This window comes from Vanessa tameamea, chromosome 19 (genome assembly GCF_037043105.1).
Source record: "Vanessa tameamea isolate UH-Manoa-2023 chromosome 19, ilVanTame1 primary haplotype, whole genome shotgun sequence".
NCBI lineage: Eukaryota > Metazoa > Arthropoda > Insecta > Lepidoptera > Nymphalidae > Vanessa > Vanessa tameamea.
Window position 1 is genome coordinate 4,644,397 of NC_087327.1, and position 19,076 is coordinate 4,663,472.

At 35.0% G+C, this 19,076-nt stretch overlaps 2 protein-coding genes across 11 annotated transcripts in view; both read right to left on the bottom strand.

The window, feature by feature from the left end:
• Window positions 1-825: 825 nt before the first annotated feature.
• Syt14 (Synaptotagmin 14) lies at window positions 826-8,146 on the bottom strand. Its single transcript, XM_026633913.2, has 11 exons — window positions 7,816-8,146; window positions 7,569-7,751; window positions 7,031-7,122; window positions 5,404-5,607; window positions 5,162-5,320; window positions 4,938-5,046; window positions 4,686-4,855; window positions 3,861-4,070; window positions 3,476-3,640; window positions 1,874-2,038; window positions 826-1,756 (listed from the first exon to the last, which is right to left on the bottom strand). Exons 1-11 carry the CDS (start codon window positions 7,850-7,852, stop codon window positions 1,724-1,726), a joined length of 1,527 nt encoding a protein of 508 aa, XP_026489698.1. The 5' UTR covers window positions 7,853-8,146; the 3' UTR covers window positions 826-1,723.
• A 4,715-nt stretch (window positions 8,147-12,861) lies between these two features.
• Window positions 12,862-19,076, bottom strand: part of LOC113396105 (sodium/potassium-transporting ATPase subunit alpha) — a 39,940-nt gene continuing 33,725 nt past the window's right edge. For 5 of the 10 annotated variants that reach the window (XM_026633905.2, XM_026633909.2, XM_026633901.2 and 2 more), the window contains 4 exons: window positions 18,149-18,243; window positions 15,112-15,286; window positions 14,799-15,031; window positions 12,862-14,710 (listed from right to left, as the gene is read on the bottom strand). In XM_026633905.2, coding sequence (XP_026489690.1) covers window positions 14,590-14,710; window positions 14,799-15,031; window positions 15,112-15,286; window positions 18,149-18,243 — 624 coding nt within the window. In that variant the 3' untranslated portion in view covers window positions 12,862-14,589. Of the gene's footprint in view, window positions 14,711-14,798; window positions 15,032-15,111; window positions 15,287-17,053; window positions 17,149-18,148; window positions 18,244-19,076 lie in introns of all 10 variants that reach the window. The other 5 variants (XM_026633904.2, XM_026633911.2, XM_026633906.2 and 2 more) reach the window with 2 other exon arrangements.

Genomic DNA, 19,076 nt, shown 5'->3' on the forward strand with positions numbered 1-19,076 from the left:
CTCTATGCATATAAACCAGAGATAAAATTGCAATATTAGAAGAAATAAAAAAAAGCGGCTTGCTGTTTTTTCGATTTTATGTATTTCAAATTCTTAATTATTAATTATCTATGTCGATTTTTAAAAGAGTACTTTTTATATCCGTAATATTAAAATTTAAGAAAGACTTCTCGAGATCATATTTATTCATCGTTCAAACATGTAAAAAGTTTATCTTACTTAGTATTCTTGTAATATCAAAACATTGGTCGGTTATAAGCAAGCTATACATTATACATACTTCATACAACATTCAAATATACTAATGTAAATGATGATAATTTTCTGAATTACCAAAGATAAAACATTTTTTTTTTGTAAATAAAATTGTAAATACTTTTTATACATGAAAAATTATGAGATAAAATTGTGTAAATAATTTAGTATATAAAAAAAAGTTATTTCTTATATCTAAGTATAAAATTATAATGTTTTGAAAATATCAGTCGTAACATCTAATACAATAGAGAGTCTGCAATATTTGCAGGTAATATAAATTATATGCAAGATTCTACAAAATTATTACGAGTAAATTGACATTATCGCCTTTATATATATATAAATACATATTTAAACTTTATTAACATAAGAATTAATTACATTAAGTGCATAAATATATACAAATATGAATTAAAAATAGTTACTGTACATAATTTAATAAATTTATATTTTACACAAAAAATTGTTCGCATGTAGTGCGTAATATTTTAAAATAGTATAATCAGTTGTAAGTAGAAGACATTCATTTAAAAAGAAACGTTTTAAAATATTATTATAGTTTTAAAAAAAAATACTAATTTGAATAATATCGAATCAAATATCTTAATTTAATATGATTTTTAAATATAACTAGAATCAATAAAATGCTGTATTAGTAAATAGTGGATGGGTATTTAGAAACGAGTGTTGTATTTGTGCTTAGTTGACTTATAATTATTTTGTTTGTTGATATAGAATCAGGTATGTTAAAATGACCTTAAAGTTTGTCGATACGTTCGAAAGTCGAACAACTCTAATAATAATAGATACTATCAGTAATTGTATAATATATTAAATATCAATAAATACTCTTCCGCTAATTTATCCTATCTCACGAGTATTGTGCGCTCCAAGTCTTCATCATCGCTTATAAATACTACAAAATGTTTTACAATTCGAATCTTCTAATAAATATTTTCAAACATTTATTAAGCTTTTACATCTTTATAAGATATTCCTAATACATTTTAATATTTTCCTTACTCTTTTTGGTATTACATACAAATATAGTAACGTTTCCTATAATCCCTATCGTAAATATTTTTTCAATTTTATACATAATATACGGTAACATCAAAACTCGATCAGTCGAAAACGTGCGCACCTCGAAGTCGAGAGCCCGTAAATACTAAGCACACCAAACTCTATAATTGAACAACTGTACCGATGGTACACAAAACTTCGACAAACAAAGCGACATCACAACACCTAACTCGAAAAGACCTCGGGAGGTCGAGAGAAGGATCCAAAAGGCGCCAGCGGAACACGAGCGTGTCGCTGGCGGGTCCGGCGTACGCGGGAGCGAGGCTCAGCGTGAAAGCATCGTGACGTCACAGCGCGTCACGAGCGGCCGGGGCGAGCCGTGCCGGGGCAGGGCGGGGCGGGATCAGGCTGGCGCAGTGGGCGCGGACTACGTGGACGACCGTCAGGAGTCTAGCAACACGTGCCAACGTTGCACCTGGAACGCCGGGGTATTAAATTACGCAGTAATAGCAGTTACAAATAATATAATTAAAATGTATGTAAAAGTATGCCAGCTTAAATCAAGGAGTAGTTTAGGTACTAATTTCTTTACCTGCTGTCCTTGCCTTTCACACAGTTCCTGCCAGTGCCGCTCCTCCTCTCTTCCTGTGGAACTGTGCCCAAGTGAAAACCAGCCCACCATCTCGTTGCGCTTCACGCTGCGTCGCCACCACACAGACACCATCAGCGTCACATCACTCAGTTGAAATAGAGCCACCTTCAATAATACAAACTATACTAAATGGCGGAAAGCTAAGAATACGTAGCATTATACAAGTTACACAAAACGGCAATTTTTTAACAATCCAATACAACCAAGACCACACGATAACCGATCAATTCTCGCACAGCTACCATTGTTTGCTGTTTAATATGTGATGTTGCAGAGTCATTGTAAAATCTGGTTTCTTGAACGTGTAGATAATTATTCAATTAATGCCAAACAAAAGATTGTAACATCTCTTCATGACAATCAGCATTGACATTTTATTTTATACTCTGTAATTTTTTCAAAAAACAATGTCCTTTGGAGTGAACTTCTTTGTCGTCCTATTGGTTTTCTTCAGGGCAGATCCAGTTACTTGAAAGTTATTAATAAAATGTTTTATCCGGTGTTTTTTTAGAACGGCACCATGACACCACGACACCATGGTTAAAGCACGCTGTTGCCCGTTTACTGATACATATTTTTTATTTTTATTTTATTTTATGGTGTGTATAGGGTAAGGACAAATGGCACCCTTTGGTCAGATGGTACCACCACCCACTGAGATTTCGCCAATGCACTACTAACCTTGGCGATAGAATATCTGATGAGTAGGTGTTATCTACCTAGACGAACTTGCACAAACCTCTGCCACCAAGTAAATGGTTAACAAATTATTAACCATGGTTATTCAAATGTCAAAATGTGTACTTGTTCAAGATTACTCAAGCTCTCACTGTCCTGCTGCTGCTGCCTGCTTATGACTGCCACTACGCATATCAGCATTTTCTGTTATTTTGAGTGTGTATAGTGACCCCTCAATACACAGTGAGTGAGTTTTAGTATCGAAATTATTTTGTTATAGCGTATCAGAACATTGTAAGGAAAAATTATAAAAAAATTTTATGGAAGTAAACGTCAGAATCTTGCAGTTAGGCACAAATAGTCTGAATCTTTATTTTTTATTCTTGTTGTCGATCCGAAAATATCTTTTAATAAAAAGATTTTAAGGTCAGTCAAAACTTGACACTGCATTTATGGCCAAAATTGTATGCAACAAAGTAAGCTGTACTATGTAATGATAACGCTACTATAGGTGTGGGGTGAGGCTACGTTTTTACCCTGTTAAATATCGCTAATCCGTCCAGTATCATTTCTTATCCACAATTTACGAGTAGTTTTAATAATTGTGTGTATCGTGATGCTGTTTCTACTTTCCAAATGATAAACTTCGGCGAGGATACAACGTATTATTAAAACAATGGATAATTTGGCTCTCCATGTCAATTTGTGCAAATTCAGTTTCAAAAACAAGCCTGCAAGTTTATTTTTAACGTAATGGATGAACTGCAGGACTTGTATCAGGATTTCCTTTATAAGATATTAAGAATAAAAATATTAGACTATAAATATGGTCAGACATTATGTAATACTAGGTTAGTTTTGAACCTGAAATATGAAGAGTTCTTTGTAAAGCGGATTAGACTGAGCGCGGCGCGTTGTGGATTTACATCGACCCATCTCCATTCCCAGCGAGCTGATGAGGCAGAGCTTAACGTATGTGTCGGGCGCCTTGTTCGGAGACAACTTGCGGAAGTGAGTGCCCTTGATGATCTGTTATAAAAAGTTTAAATTAATTTAGAATATACCCAATATTTTACTTTGAAATTATATTTTGAATATACCCTCCACACATACAATCAATATCCATAATAATGTTATTCTACGCTAACCATAAATTAGCATTTCTAGAAGTTTTCTTGCAAAATGAAGTCACATAATAATTTTTTTTTAAGTGCGCGTACACCAAATTCTAAACTGTTTTATAACTTACCTCAACGGACAAATATCCAGTGGTAGCGTTATACTGCAGCCCGAGTAACAGTTCTGGCGCGGAACGCGTGCTGCAGCACGAAGAGGCGGAGTCCGAGCGCGCGAGGCTGCATGCTTCTCCGCCGGCCGCGCCCGGTGACATTACTGTCGTGATCGATGACGGACTCGCTAACACTCCCGTTACCGATTGATTAGGATCCAATTTTGGTAACTGTAATTATTAGGAATATATAATTAAGGTTTCAATTTATTAACCCTTTTAGTTTGATTTTTATGTAAACTATAAAGATATGCGAATGTATACTGTCTATTACTAAGTATCCTATTCTATCCTAACATAGAGCAGCTGATTAAATGGACAATGTGAAAAAAATATCTAAACGAAGATTACATAAGCGAATAAAAGTAGTATCCTATAAATAGTTTATTGTTAGTTGTAAATTCAAATTATTTTCAAGCTATCGTCATTTTTTCTATCTACGTCAGGAACTGTTAGCATATATCCTCGCCCTTCATGGCTAGTATAATACGGCAGTAAAATTTATACAATTACATACACTAAAACCACGAATACAATATTCGGAATAGATTTTCACAAATAAAATTTATACATATAAAACAAACGTTACTGAACGGTTCATTTGCTTCAATATAATTGGCTAAAATATATATTTTTTTTTCTTTATAAATATTCCATATGAGTATGGACACGGCTCTTATATGTCCAGGAATTTACTTTTAAAAAAGAGGTTACCAGAGGAACTAACCAGTGGTGAGATTATCCAACCATAAATTTCAAAATAATTTTATCATGCATGATACCTACTTGCAGGCTAGGTTGATGATGCTGCCGAGGTGCCAGTTGCAACCATAAATTGTTTTCTAGTTCCAAATTAAGCGAAGCGAAGCTGATAGTGGCCTCGCCCAGCAATCGCTGCCGGCGCATGCGCTCACATCCATATATTCTGATACGAAGTCCAAGACCATGAACATCCTCTGTTAGCAATATAAAATAAGATCCATTTCAATTAAAGTTCTATGTTCCTCCTATCTATACCCATCCTAAATCTTTACTAACCCGGATTTATTTTATGTAACACGAAACATTCCATATATTGTGGATTTTCCCCGTTACGAATTTTTGATTTAAATTTTTGTTTTTTCAGCGGCAGCAGTACGATTCGAACCTGAAAAAAAAATGTAAAAAATTTTAAAGATGATATTTTTTGTAACGCTTTATACTAAACGATGGTGTTATTTTTTGGAGGATCTATGATCAAAAATATACTTTTGCATCGATACCTGGCTCTGTAATACTTGGCCTTGAGTTTTCTGCGGCAACGAGCGCGCTTGCAGCATGTGCACGGTCATACTCCTCACGGGTGCGTCGTAAAGCAGTGTCAATTCTACGGAACCACGTTCTTGGGAACTTCCGCTTTCACCGCAAAGCAAGGACGTATCCTGTCAGAATTGATTATAAAATTATGCGCTTATAAAGTAGCAGTTAATTTTAAAATATATATATATATTAAAATAAAAGTTACATTATGAGCGATCACGTCGCTTTCGACGCTGCTCTGCGCCTCTAAGGTATGGATATACTCAGCACGCTGTGGAACAACCTCATCAATTTTTGTCTCTCGAAGGCTCGTCTCTCGCATTGCAGTTTCTATAAGGTCTACTTCCACCTTCGCCTGATTTTGGTTCTCATTTTTTTCCTCGTATCTACATTCCACCCCATCTTTATCCTGAAATAAATGATTATCTACAATTATAGGAAAATGCTCAGTATATTAATATTACAGGCTTTACATTCATTTTGTAAAGTAGAGAGAGCTCAGTTCAGAACTGTCGAGTAAGTACTACTAGCTAACGAGTTACATGCGTGATCATAAATCCTTGGTATATTACAAAAAGGTAACATTTTCCAATTAAAATCAAAAGAGGCTCTCTTGGACCAAGACTGATGATTTTTTATTTTTATGGATTGTTGTTGCCCAAAATAGACACTTGAGCCTTGAAATGTGAGGCAATATACGGAATGCAAGATATTATTGTTTAGATACTTGCAATAAAAGGGATTTCTGTTGGTACGTGACATGAATTGTATGCAAGGATGTCAGATTGGCAGGTATCACCCATCATTCATTAAGTGTGCAACCACCAAACATCAATTCTCTATATTGCCAACATGAACAAGGGATATAACATCCTCGGTCCAATATTTGGCATTGTATTTACGTTGTAGGGATTATTATATATTTCTAGCAGTGCTAATACGCCTTTGTGCGAAAGATAAGAGGTCCCATTTGCTTGTTTTTATTTCTAAAATAAATTAAAACAAACTGTTGGCTTCTCTTAAAAAACCAATGTATATGATCAGACAACAACAGCTTCTTCTTAGTACTACCAATACACAAACTGTACTAGAATACTATTCTGTAATAGAAAAATAGTTTGCAAAATAAAATTAACGAAGTATTTTGAAAATTATGAACTAAAACACATAAATATTTACATTGTGTTGTACCTGTTATGGTAGATAAATAAAAATTATAATCTATCTTTGTTTAGCTACATAAATTAAAATCCAGAAGTTTAGGAGTTTTTACTTTACTAGAGAAATTCTGAATTAATACAAATTCAATGAGTTACAGTAGTAGTAGATAATTTAATGAAAAACGATATTTAACTCGTCCGATTAAAATTATACATATCAGCGTAAGAAAATAGAAGTTTTCTTTGAAAACAAGAAGATCAATAGAGCCATTAGGTAGATTGCGCTCTACAGGTGGTGATTACGATAACAAAATGAAAATGCAGTCGATTTAAATACTGTATAAACTATACACTGATAATAAACCAATTAATTTGAGATGGGTCGAACTGTTTACTTTACATATGATTTGATGAACTTCATTTTTTTCTATTTTGATTTCAAGATTCTATAAGCTGAAATGTGACTGTTTATCAAATACTGATGTCATTTCACTCATTGAAAGCACATAGATAAAATAAAATTATCTAAATTGCTTACATCGTATTATTTTATTGAATCCTGCCTTGCATGTTTAATAATTTGGATTACAAAATAGTTATGTGATATTAGTCAGTTTGGGTACACGCATCATTACCGAAGACACACTAGGACTTTTTCGTAGACTTATTTACCTGTTGTATGCGCAAGCGCAGCTCTTCATCTGAGTCGGAGGCTTCGAACGTGAAAATGCGTTCTGGGTAATGGTTCGGTTTCGACAAAGCATCTATAACAACACAGACGTACGCACAACGTCAATCAATATAATAACACTCTAAGAACTAATTAATAAACTACAAATTAAAAAAAGTTATAAAACTGTGCTTAGTGAATAATACACTATTCTATTGACGACCATGTATCCCTAATTAACGAAACACCTTCATGACGCATTCGTTGTCCTTGGAACTATGTCACTACTTTAACAATGACCTAAGGTTCTATTGTCCCTAAGTTAAAAGCAAATGGTTTATAGGATGCATACATTATTATTTAATAAAGCTTTAATTTAGGGATTTATCTATTGACTATTCTAAGGACATTTTAGGATTATTTAAGGCTAATTACAGTTTAGCCTCCAGAAAATATTAAGGCTATATATTTAAGAAGGTGACAACAATTATAGGTAATCTATAGAAACACAAAAAATATATATATATATGCAGGTCTTACCAAATTGAGCATTGTCGATAGGAAGGCCCGGTGATGTTACAGCAGCGTTGACGGTAAGGATGTCATCGCAGCATTTGCGACCGAATACCGTAGAGTGGCACCACCGCCTTCCGAGAAACAGTAGCACCACCAATACGATCACGGCAAATGCGGCTACTGCGCTTATATATGCCGTTGCCTCAACTGCATAAAAAAAAACATTAGGTGCCTGAAAGCTACACAATGCATTGTGTAGAACATTGTTTACCATTAGTCGGAGTGATGACACCGATGTTGGCCACCATCCTGGGTCACACGTCCATTGCTGGGCGGCATTAACACACCTATTTATAAACTGACCTTTTTTAAACAAATTCCAAGATAGAACACTGACTTTTTACTAATTTTAATAAGGAAATAAAAATGGAACGCGTTGGCACGGTCGCTGTCAGTGGCGCACATGCGCCGTAAGCGAGGGGCACGGCAAGGCGTGTGGAATACTGCGCGGTGATAGGACGAAGGACCTACAGGTATCTGAATATCTCAACAGCTATAGCAAAGCGCCGTCAAGGCCGAGGGCAAGTGACCTCGGTAGGACGTGAGGGTAAATGATTAGACAAAGAGGATAAAGGAATGGATTCCATCGATTAACTCAATTACTGTCTTATTTTGAATTTATAATTACGGCTTAATCTTTCCGTTGAACTAGAGAGGTACCAATTAAAAAAAAAGGTTAAACGCATAAAAAAATGTGTACAAATGTAATAATGAATATTAAAAATGTATATGATTTCCAAAATGTATGAAGTATTTTAAAAATAAAAAAAAATATCTAAACTTATACCGCGTTAGGTAATGCGGATAGCGGAGATAAATAAAGCTGTGAATTGCGTAACGTCTACAAGCGTTGCAATCAGGACACATTGGAATATTGCCAAGCCGCCGGGAGCGATAGTTGTTTCATAAGGAATCTAGTTGTCATGAATATATAATTTAATAAAGTTTCTATCTTTCAGTGACATAATGACGTACCTATTGGCCCAGTGATCTCATTCTCAAATTCATTTACAAAATAATCTAGATATTATGTAGATGTTTGACCCGTCTGGATAGGTACAACCCACTCATTAGATATTCTACCGCCAAACAACTGTACTCAGTATTGTTGTGATCCGGTTTGTTGAAGGGTGAGTGAGCCAGTGTAACTACAGGCACAAGGGACATAACATCTTAGTTTCCAAGGGTGGTGGCGCATTGGAGATGTAAGGAATGGTTAATATTTCTTATAGTTCCATTGTCTATGGGCGGTGGTGACCGGTGACCACTTACCATCGGGTAGCCCATTTGCTCGACCGCCAAACTATAGCATAAAAAAAACTAAAACTCGGTATGTAAATACACATCATATATGTATTAAATAAGTATAAGCACAGTCAACTCTATCTCTCCAATCTCTGATTTAATTTGATAATGTTTATTAAACCGTATTTAAGTTTTACACCTTCAAAAGCTTTGTATTAATGTAATTTTAGAAATTGTTGTTGGTTAAGTTTTATCATTGTTTCTTATTTTATTTATTGTAAAAATAAATACCGTTTTTTTTAAAATAAGTGTAAGTATTTATTTTCCCGACACATCAAACAACTTTTTTATATACGATCAATGATATTTAGATATTATTTTTTATAAATGTTCACATTAAATCATTTATAACAAATAATATAATTCTAAACAGAAAAACTTTAAGTATAAGAATTTCAATAGCGCCGGAATCGGTCAGCGTGAACGTCCTTGAAAAAAAAAGCCTTAAAAAGTTTACTTGCCGAGTAAGTAAAGTATTGCGACCTTCAAGTCACTCCTACGGTAGCGCCGCGTCAGGACACGGGACTCGTCGAGCTTAAGCCACAAACTTCGTTTCAAAATCACTTTCAAATTTGAGACTTGTGAACGTTTTCTGACATTTGATTTGTTGGTTGATTGACCACAAATATGGACATCTTGTTATCTAAACTAAACTTTTATATATAATATTAAAATAGTAAGCTGAAGGTGAAATAAGTGAGCCGGTGCTACAATCACCATTATGATCATAATAGTTACAGTAATGCTTCTCTGTACACGATATTACAGAGCAGACAGTGTCACATAAAGCTACCCCTGCCAAAAACAGCTAATACTTAGATACACTAGCAACTCTCAGTGTCTGGCCCTATTCTTACTTATTTGTTATAGCGTAACATATTAAGTTTAGTGGAAACTGGACTATGTTAAAACTAAACAAAAAAATGTTTGGAATGAGAGAGATCCGGGATATGAAATAACAAAAAGGGATAACACTAAAGTTTGTCAACAGATACAAAAAAAAATGGAAAAAAACGACGGAAACTGATTTGTTTTGCCTATTTATAACATTTTCGAGTTATGGATATTTAGTCTGGTGTAGACATGTTCCAGTAATAATGTGTTTACAAAAATCGTGCCTATAAGTACTAAGGGCTAAAAATGATCACCTCTCACGAATTGACTCATTAACTCGTTTGCCTTCCTAAAATAATTTAAAAAATAACATGGTCCATCTATCAAAAATACATGGTTATTAAAATCAATATTATAATTGGACAAAATAAAAGACGGTCGAAAACATATATTATTTTCAATGTAAACAAATTTCTACGTAGGTATTTCATTATTTAAGAACGTTTGTGTTCATAAGTACATTAAAATTTAAAGCGCTGCCTTATGGCTGCCGCTGATGTTGTTTGCTGTAAAGCCTGAAATCAATTGAGTTAAAATTGTGCTATTATTATTACAGACTGTTTTAGCGAGCTAGTTCACGAATGTGCCAACAGATTGTTCTGTAAGTATGTAATATTCTAGTGAATAAAGAAAATATTATGTGATTATTTATGCCTCTACACTTGGTAAATATTCATTTCGGTAATTAACTTTTAATGTATTATGAATACAGTAATAAAATAATAAATATCTTGAATCTACAACATTGGTCGAGTTAATTTGGTTAAGTAGACCAGTACCTACAAAAATGTTATTCTGTCGATGAAATGTCAATACTTTGTACAATATAAGTCCTAAGGAATTACGGTCAGGGTTGGATTAACCATGTTGGTTTGGTTGTTGCCGCTTTGCCTTTTCTAGTTTCCTAAAATTTATTTCTACCACGACACAATTTTATTCATAATCGCGATGTGTTCTTACTATACGACACAGAAAAAAAACTTTTCGGAATTCGGTAATCCACTAATATTTATGTATATATATTATAGTATATGTAGTATTATATATTATAGTATATATAATACGACAGTTGATTCAAAAGTAAGTAAGCATAAAAAGTATAGTCCCTCACTCGATCAGTATACTATGAATCCCTTCTAAAAAAAATATCCGTTCTCTCTCAAAATGCCAATGCAGGGGCTATCGCCTATTCTTTTTGAATTTCTTGGTCTGCATATTTCTTAAGATGTAGGTAAAAGTAGTCACTAGGCAAGGATATAAAAAAAAATGTTTCAAAATTAAACCGACTATGGAACGATCGTGCTCTGAAAAGAACGAAACTAAATTTTCTCGTTTCTTATTCTTATCGACTTTTGTTTGGTTTTGGAATTAAAATTATAGATGTAGTTTTCATTCATAGTGAAATGGGGAAAAGAAAAACTTCTGAGCATGACTTTTCAAAATTAACCTTTAAAACTTCAACTAGCATGTTCATAACCGGTACGAGTAATTTTGGTAGAGCTTACTCATATCCAATTCATTGGTAAAGATCCGCTAAATGTTACTATATATGATCCCTGTGACGTATTTAATGCCACGTTACATTTGGCCACGGACGTCTAAGGTAGTCTTCGTGTTTTTGGGAGTAAAAATACCCAGTTATCTATAAAGGATCATATGTTTCGGTAGAATTCATAAGATATGTACTTATAAGTGTAATAAAAGTTTTTAATGCATGTCATATTTAAAAAAAAAAAACAAGGTACTCCTTTCTAAAAAAACAAAACTCCTTTATTAACATCGGCCTAATTTTCCCAAGCGATAGTTGTTTTAATTAATAAACTTGGGGCATACTTAGCTAATTAATCAACTATTCGGGTCAATAGTCTTGCGCTGTGGACCATGGATTGCCGGCCGACGCTTTTGCGTTTGTATAACTGCTAAAGTATTCAATAAAAAAAAATTTAGGTATTTAACTCATTTTTCGGTATAGACTGTTAAAGTATTCTACATTAATTTAATACAATTAATCTGTTCCTATCTAATATGTCTAAATATTTTATTTTAAGATAATACTTGGCGAAATTATATAAAAAGTGTACATGATTCCTACTGGCAACACCCTGAGAGTTAAAAGCGGTATTGATTAAACTATTTTTAGTCCTTAATCGAACCCGTGCAAATCGGCGAAAATACTTGCCTATTACTTTAGTAACGTTATAAAATTAATAATATTTATTATTTTTGAGGATATAATGTTCTGTATTTATAAAATAACTATGAATGTATAATTACTAAATATTTAATGTTCCTCATTTGTGCGCTTGTTAAAATAACCCTACATTATTTTTTTTCTTTCTTATAGTCTCTGTCACTCATCTGTCACTGAAGATTTTTTTTTCTGTATATATATTTAAATAATGTATTTCTTTATTCTAATCAGCATAATAATTCAGAGCGTCCTCGCCTAAGAGTAATGTTCATTATAACGTTATTTTTAAGATACAAACAATTTAAAATAGCTTTTTTACTAAGACGAAAGTCAAAACAACTACCTCGACTTTAATTATAAAGTTATGTAAATCGAATATTTTTTTTTTTTTTTTTTAACTCAAACGTAAGTTGATCTCGTGCTTTTGATATATGAGTGTGTGAAAAATATATGAATGTGTTTTAAAAAATGTTATGTATTCCCAAATTAAAAAATTATATACTTACAGTATAAAAATGTTATTATTTTATGCAAGGAAGTAATAAATAAGTTTTTTTTGGGTTCAATATATTAAACTATAGATTATATCTATATATAATAGATATAAATCTATAGATTTAAGATTATTTAATATCTTTGTTAAATGTATATATTCTGTTCATAGAAAACTTTTGTCTTTTTAATAATACAGAATGTTCAAGATATTTTTGATATTAAATCCGTTATCAAAGATAGTGTGTGCGTACCTTAATGTGATTCTTTATAATGTAAAGGTAAAGGTATAATTTTGCACAGAAGCAAATCAGACCAAGGTTCAGCATAAATATAATTTAATAAATATTAGCTAATATCAATGAAACATCGCAATAATATTTTGAAAATGTTTTTTTTATTAACACTTACATTTTTACAGCGTTCCTAGCCAACAGAGTAATACTATAAAATAAAACGGTGTAAAGAACTGTCGAACGCAAAACAATGTTAGTTCTACAGTGTACGTTAAACGAATAGCTTACAAAGATCCAATCATTACAATAATATCAATCATAATCAACGACTATTGTCTGTGAAATGTACATCGTTCTCTTGAACAAGCACAGAAAGTCACTCTAAAGAAACAAACATCATTTAAATCTATAAACATTTCATATAATTTAGATTTATAGTCGCTATAATGTAATATAATTATTACTTTTGTAACCATTATTATATGTTATATGTATTCGTTACGAAAATTGAAATAAATCGCTCGTCTCGGAGCTCCGCGCGCGGCCGGCGGAGCGCCGAGCGGCGACCAAAACAAGATGACTCTATCATAACTGTATAATTTTAAAAATTTCTAATTACGCATTTCTACGTTTTGTTTATTATCTTTTAATTAAGAAATAAAATCTTATATAATAAACATGAGCAGCCTATTTTAATAAATCTCACGAAAATCACTAAGTTTTCAGTTAATTTTAGAAAAAGAAAAGCATAGTGTCCGGCCCCGGCGCGCGGCGACCGGAGACGCCCGTGCCAGTCCGGGTCGGTCGGTGTCGGTCCGCGTCGGCCGGAGAGGACCGGTGTTCCGACGACCGGGCCGGCGCCGGCTTCCGTCCGCGGCCCTCCAAGCTATCGCGACTGTGTATGCTTCGTTTATCTACTTTACGATTGAAAATATGGGTCAAAATTTCAACTACCTACCTAACAGTAAGCAGTAGTACACTATAACTCAGGCACTCCACATCGACCTCTCACACACCATGCACCCGTTCGAATCGTCAACTAAACAATATTCACTCGAAAAAATCAACTTAATCTAAATCACTTAAATAATAATTATAATCGTGGCTTCTTAAATGTAATTTTACAACAAATGCTTCTCGTCGGCCGCCGAGCGCGGCGCGGCGGAACGATGATCTACCGCTAGACGATATCTTGTTACTTATCGAATAGTGTGTGTAAAACAACATTATTAGTATTATACTTTATTCTATCTTATATGACCGAGGGCGAACGACTACTGCGACGTGGTGTCCGCGTCGCGGCCGCTTGCGCGATGACGGAGGTGTCCGGCGAGCGCCGCGTGCTCGCGTGCTCGCTGCTCACGCGTGCGCCGCGCGTGCTCCGCGCGTGCTCCGCGCGTGCTCCGCGCGCCAACAGAGATTCAACGTATTCCCAGAAAGATCCGTTAACATATCGCATTTGGCGATTCGAGATTACTCAGATTACATTTCAAAACGATTTCGATACAAAAATAACGCGATTCACAAATTTAAAATTATAATATGTGTACAATATTTTTTAACATCACAAATTCAATTCATTCCTCACTGCATATATACATAGATAGTTCGTTAAGAAACGATAACGCGAGGCGTCCGCGGCCGAGGCGGAGCCCGACGCGGTGGACAGACACACTCGGCAGGTACTCGGGAGCCCTGCGGGCGGCGATGCGGTAACAAGCGGTGAGAAGCGTACACGACAGCGATTACACATATACCGAAACGGCACCGCAACCTCTGTCAGTCTGATATAAGAACACAAATGAACTTTATGTACGCGGTACTAACTGTTGCACGACGCGACGGTGTGGACAGTGGTCGGTGCAGCTTAGTAGTAAGTCTCTTGTTCGAGCCAGCCGCCCGGGTTGCGACGCAGGTAGAAGCGCCGGATTTCGTCGTAGATGAAGATCGACAACATGAATGGAATGGCGGGCAGCCACCATACGAACCTGTCAACGGTTTCGAATGTTAATATCGAGGTCGCTACCAAATATTTAATAGACACGACTCTTAAGGTAACGTCTCTGAAGCACTCACTTGAGAGGATACATCCGCAGGCCCTTGTCCATGCCGGGCGTGTAGGAGAGGAAGGCGGCGAGCGCAGTTTCGAAGATGAGTCCGAAGTTAAGCGCCCAGTTACGCATGCCCTGGTGCACGATCGAGTTACGGCGGGTCTTGCAAATGATCAAGTCTGCCCACTGCACTACCACGATGGACACGAAGAAAGCGGTGTGGCAGGTAAATTCGAGAGCCTTACGGTCGCGGTAAGTCTGCGAATAATGTGTTAAGTATTCAAATATGACACGCTGAACATAAAACATAATTTGAACCAAATTTTGAAGCTACATACCCATTCCTGTCCATAGGAGTCAGTCAAGTCGTTGATGGCCTTCGAGTCCCATTGCTTTCTGATACCGAAGAGTTTCAAGGGAAGGAATCCATTCTCGGCCATAATCACGAAGTATACGAAAAATCCAGCGGCAGCTTGGATCATTCCGATTTGACCATAAGCCATGGAAATCAGCCTGTTAACACCCAAAATCAATGTTATAGAACTTGTCAGGAATTTTTGGCGATTATGACAGCACCGGCTTTATGTTGAAATGAAGATATATATTTACGTTCATTAATTTTGTCAAATTTAATTAGAAAAATTAAGATATTTACTTTTTATATTTTGTTTAAAAAATTAAAAACTTAAAGCCAGCACTTTATTATTATACGTGCATTCTTTAAGCATTTTCTGTGAGACTCATAACGCAAATCAGAAAGTTCTAGTCATTATTTTTATCTAAAACACTCTCAAAACTTTTATACTTCTTCGGGGGCACTTTATACAAATCAGTAATCATGCAGCATTTTGATTATTCTATAGATCTAGCACATTAATACATTTTGCGAACCTAAACAAGGCAAACTGAAAAAAAATTATTATCTGAAAACATCGATGTATAATATCGATGTATGAAAAATCGATGCACCATCTACATTCGCCATATTCAGGTAGCAAAATATTGCGATGAGGATAAAACTCAGTTACCGAAGTTAATACATTTTTTAAATTGTATTGTCATAATTTCATAAAAAAATTTCGTTTTAGCTCCATCGCTCGTGTTAGTACAATCATTTGTTAGTAGGTACTTACAGTTTACGCCATACATGCATTAACATTGGGACCATCGATAAGCCATCAAGCAAACGAGATTTTTAAAGCGTTCGGGGAAAAAGAAGATAGCTCGATAGTATTACCAAGATTATGAGTGTTGTGTTGTGACGTAAGCTCTATAGCAATGTGAAACGACTTAGCGTCGTGCTTCTAATAAAACTGCAATATTTTATAATAAATATAACCGCATAATAATTAAATGAATACATAGTATTAAAGAATAAATAAAATACGGTAACTATTAAAGTACGCTCCATCTCGCCTAAGTCATTCCTTGAAAAAAAAAAGTTCTATTATAAATAATCTATTTCTTCTACAATTTCTAAACACAATCACACACAGTTAATTCACTAGTACGCCTGTATGATAACTAATTTTCACTATTTTTTTTCGCTAACGTGCAATTATTGACATTTCACTAAATGTCTTTTTTAATCTATCTTTAAAATATGGAAGAGTGAAGATTGCAAAGAGATAAATACTATTATCTAAATATTCTAAAGTTAAAAGGGTTCTAGGAAAAAAACTATTTTTATTCATTCTCAAGGGTCTAAGAGGAAACAAAGAATATGTCGTGTATTTTACACAGAGTGGAGTATCTTTAGTACAGAGATAGTTTGATACTGGGGCTCGGTTCGGTTCTACACAGGTGGTTGCGTAGTGCTGGGTTGAGGGTGGGGGGCTGTCTTCATAATCACTCTTCCACATCCATGTCAAATGGAACTGTTTAACCATTAGTAGCCGCACCATTAAAATATTTCATTGTATTAACTTTGACCAATTCCGTAGGCTAATACAGGGTACAATTTTGGTTATAATGAATGATATGTTTGCTATCGAATTAGGAGTCTAGAACTGCTGTATCGTACTTTGTTTTTATGTCATGAAATTATTTACTTTTTCACTTCGTCGTGTAACTAATTGTCTTTGTGTAAAAGTGAAAAAATAATCAATTTCGATGTTGTAAACATGTTCATTGTTTTCGTCTACATGCACTGTTATGGGACATTCCGTTAATAAATTGTACCCTATATATAATTTTGATAGTGAGGCTATACATGGCGTTAACACCCAAATGAGAATCTAGTAAGCGTTGCCACGACAGTGGTGGCGAGTGCGGGCAGACCTTCTGTTGACGAGGTTGTCACGGTAAGGGTCTCGGGGCTGCCGCTTCATGATATCGGACTCTGGCGCCTCGTACGCCAATGATATAGCGGGTACCTTCGTAAACACCAAGCAATCAGCACAAACCAACACAACGACCGCGCTCATCTTACACGATATGGTTACCTACACACCCCAGTCGCCTCCAACTCTAACTCTAGCTCCGGTATACATATAAATAAATATAAAGTATCACTATGTTTACTTAATATTACAATCATATTAGAAAATACTAGGAAATTGTTGTAAAATAGAAAGATATAGCGTGTTAGATGGAAAATAGCACGTCGATGTTTATTAAAAACAGCACAGTATAGGATGTCTGAAATACTACGCTAGAGGACAGGTACAAACCAGACCTAGAATAATTCATATGTAATACGAATACGTGTATGTGCTAATATAATATATAGTTGTCGATGTATCCTAGCACGATATATACGATAAATGCGGTAAAATGATTCGAACGCCGTTATATCCTGAATGGTAACGATACTGATGTAGAAGTGTGTGTCATGGTGTGCATGAAAGGTATGACAAATAAAAAATATAGATAAAAAAATACAAGAAAAATAAACGATATCCGTATTATAAAGACGTTCAAGTGTGTTTAGAATGCATGCAAGGAAGACAGATGGCAGACACAGGGAAGTTCTTGGACAACTTACCTTAAGAGCGATCACTTACATACACCACAAATAGTAATAAATAATCAATAAAACCACAAATTAGAAATGGAACAATGTGTTTTGCCCGGCAGGCGCCAGGGTTAAGGTGTAGAAACACGTTATTCCACAACGACATCAAGCTACGTTAAAGGATAGAGGAAATCAGTTAATAAAGAAAAAGTATTAAAGACAACGCAAGGCAGAAAACTGGAGCGGTGCGATTGTCGCCTTCAATATCCACACTCTAACTCGTGTACCTACGGGACACCGTTCACACTGCAGGCAACAACCAAACCCCAAATATTGAAGACTAATTTACACGTGGTAGCAAGCAAATAGCAGATAGAATAATATCTTTGTACGAGCGATGTCACTCGCCGTATTTTTACCTCTCGTTAACGAGCTTATCAGTGAAAGGATTACGCGGCTGTCGCTTCATAATGTCAGATTCGGCCTCCTCGTAAGCCAGGGAAATGGCGGGCACCTACACAAACACTAGCTATGAGAGCGATCGGCAAGCGTGCGTCGCCACTCACGTGTCCACAACATCCAACACTTAACAAGACCTTTGCAAGCATACGCCCAAATTTCCCATATTACTTTACCCCAATTTTGTATCAATATTTTGTACGTCGAAATCGTATCCAATCATTTTGGACGTTTGCTTACAATATCTTGCGATACTTAAAATTATCATAGAAAACAAAATGTTAAACACAATAAAAATAGACTATGATATGACGTTCGTCTTTAATACCACCTGCGGGTGTGAAACAAAATCTAATCGAATGATCGGTGGATGAATTCGGAATTGCCTTTGGGTATCGTGTCCAAACGACAAACATTTCGTGATGACGATGGAAATGATTATGTTGTGATTGTTGTAGGTTCGTGTCATGTCCGCTCTCATGTGCAACATTACCTATCGTTTTTGATCATTTGTATTTCCTAGTAGTTGTGTTTACGTTTGAGTCCCTTATGGTTGCTTACCCGATACATTTTTGTATACTAACATCAGACACATAAATTAGTTCCCGAGTCTATGGAGCACGAAAATTTATTGGTATTATATTTTGGTGACGAGTATAGACTTTTTGAATTGATTTAGAAATAATCAGTCGTCGATCTTTCTAGATCTACTGTTCTTTTGTGTCATTAATATTCACTCGTCATCAAATTATAACGACATTGAAACATATCATAAGATCAAGCATCACTCCATCATTAGTAGAACTCGACGTTTGCTAAAATTCCACATATTAGAATAAAAACTTCAACACATTCTTCATATTAAACTGTTTGTAATCATAAAAAATA

Coding starts and splice junctions, on each gene's coding strand:
- Syt14 (XM_026633913.2), bottom strand. CDS start 7,852: ATGGTGGCCAACATCGGTGTCATCACTCCGACTAATG. Junction 7,123..7,568: donor TATCGACAATGCTCAATTTG/GTAAGACCTGCA, acceptor GTGTTGTTATAG/ATGCTTTGTCGAAACCGAAC. Junction 2,039..3,475: donor AAGAACTCTTCATATTTCAG/GTTCAAAACTAA, acceptor GTATTATTGAAG/GTGGCTCTATTTCAACTGAG.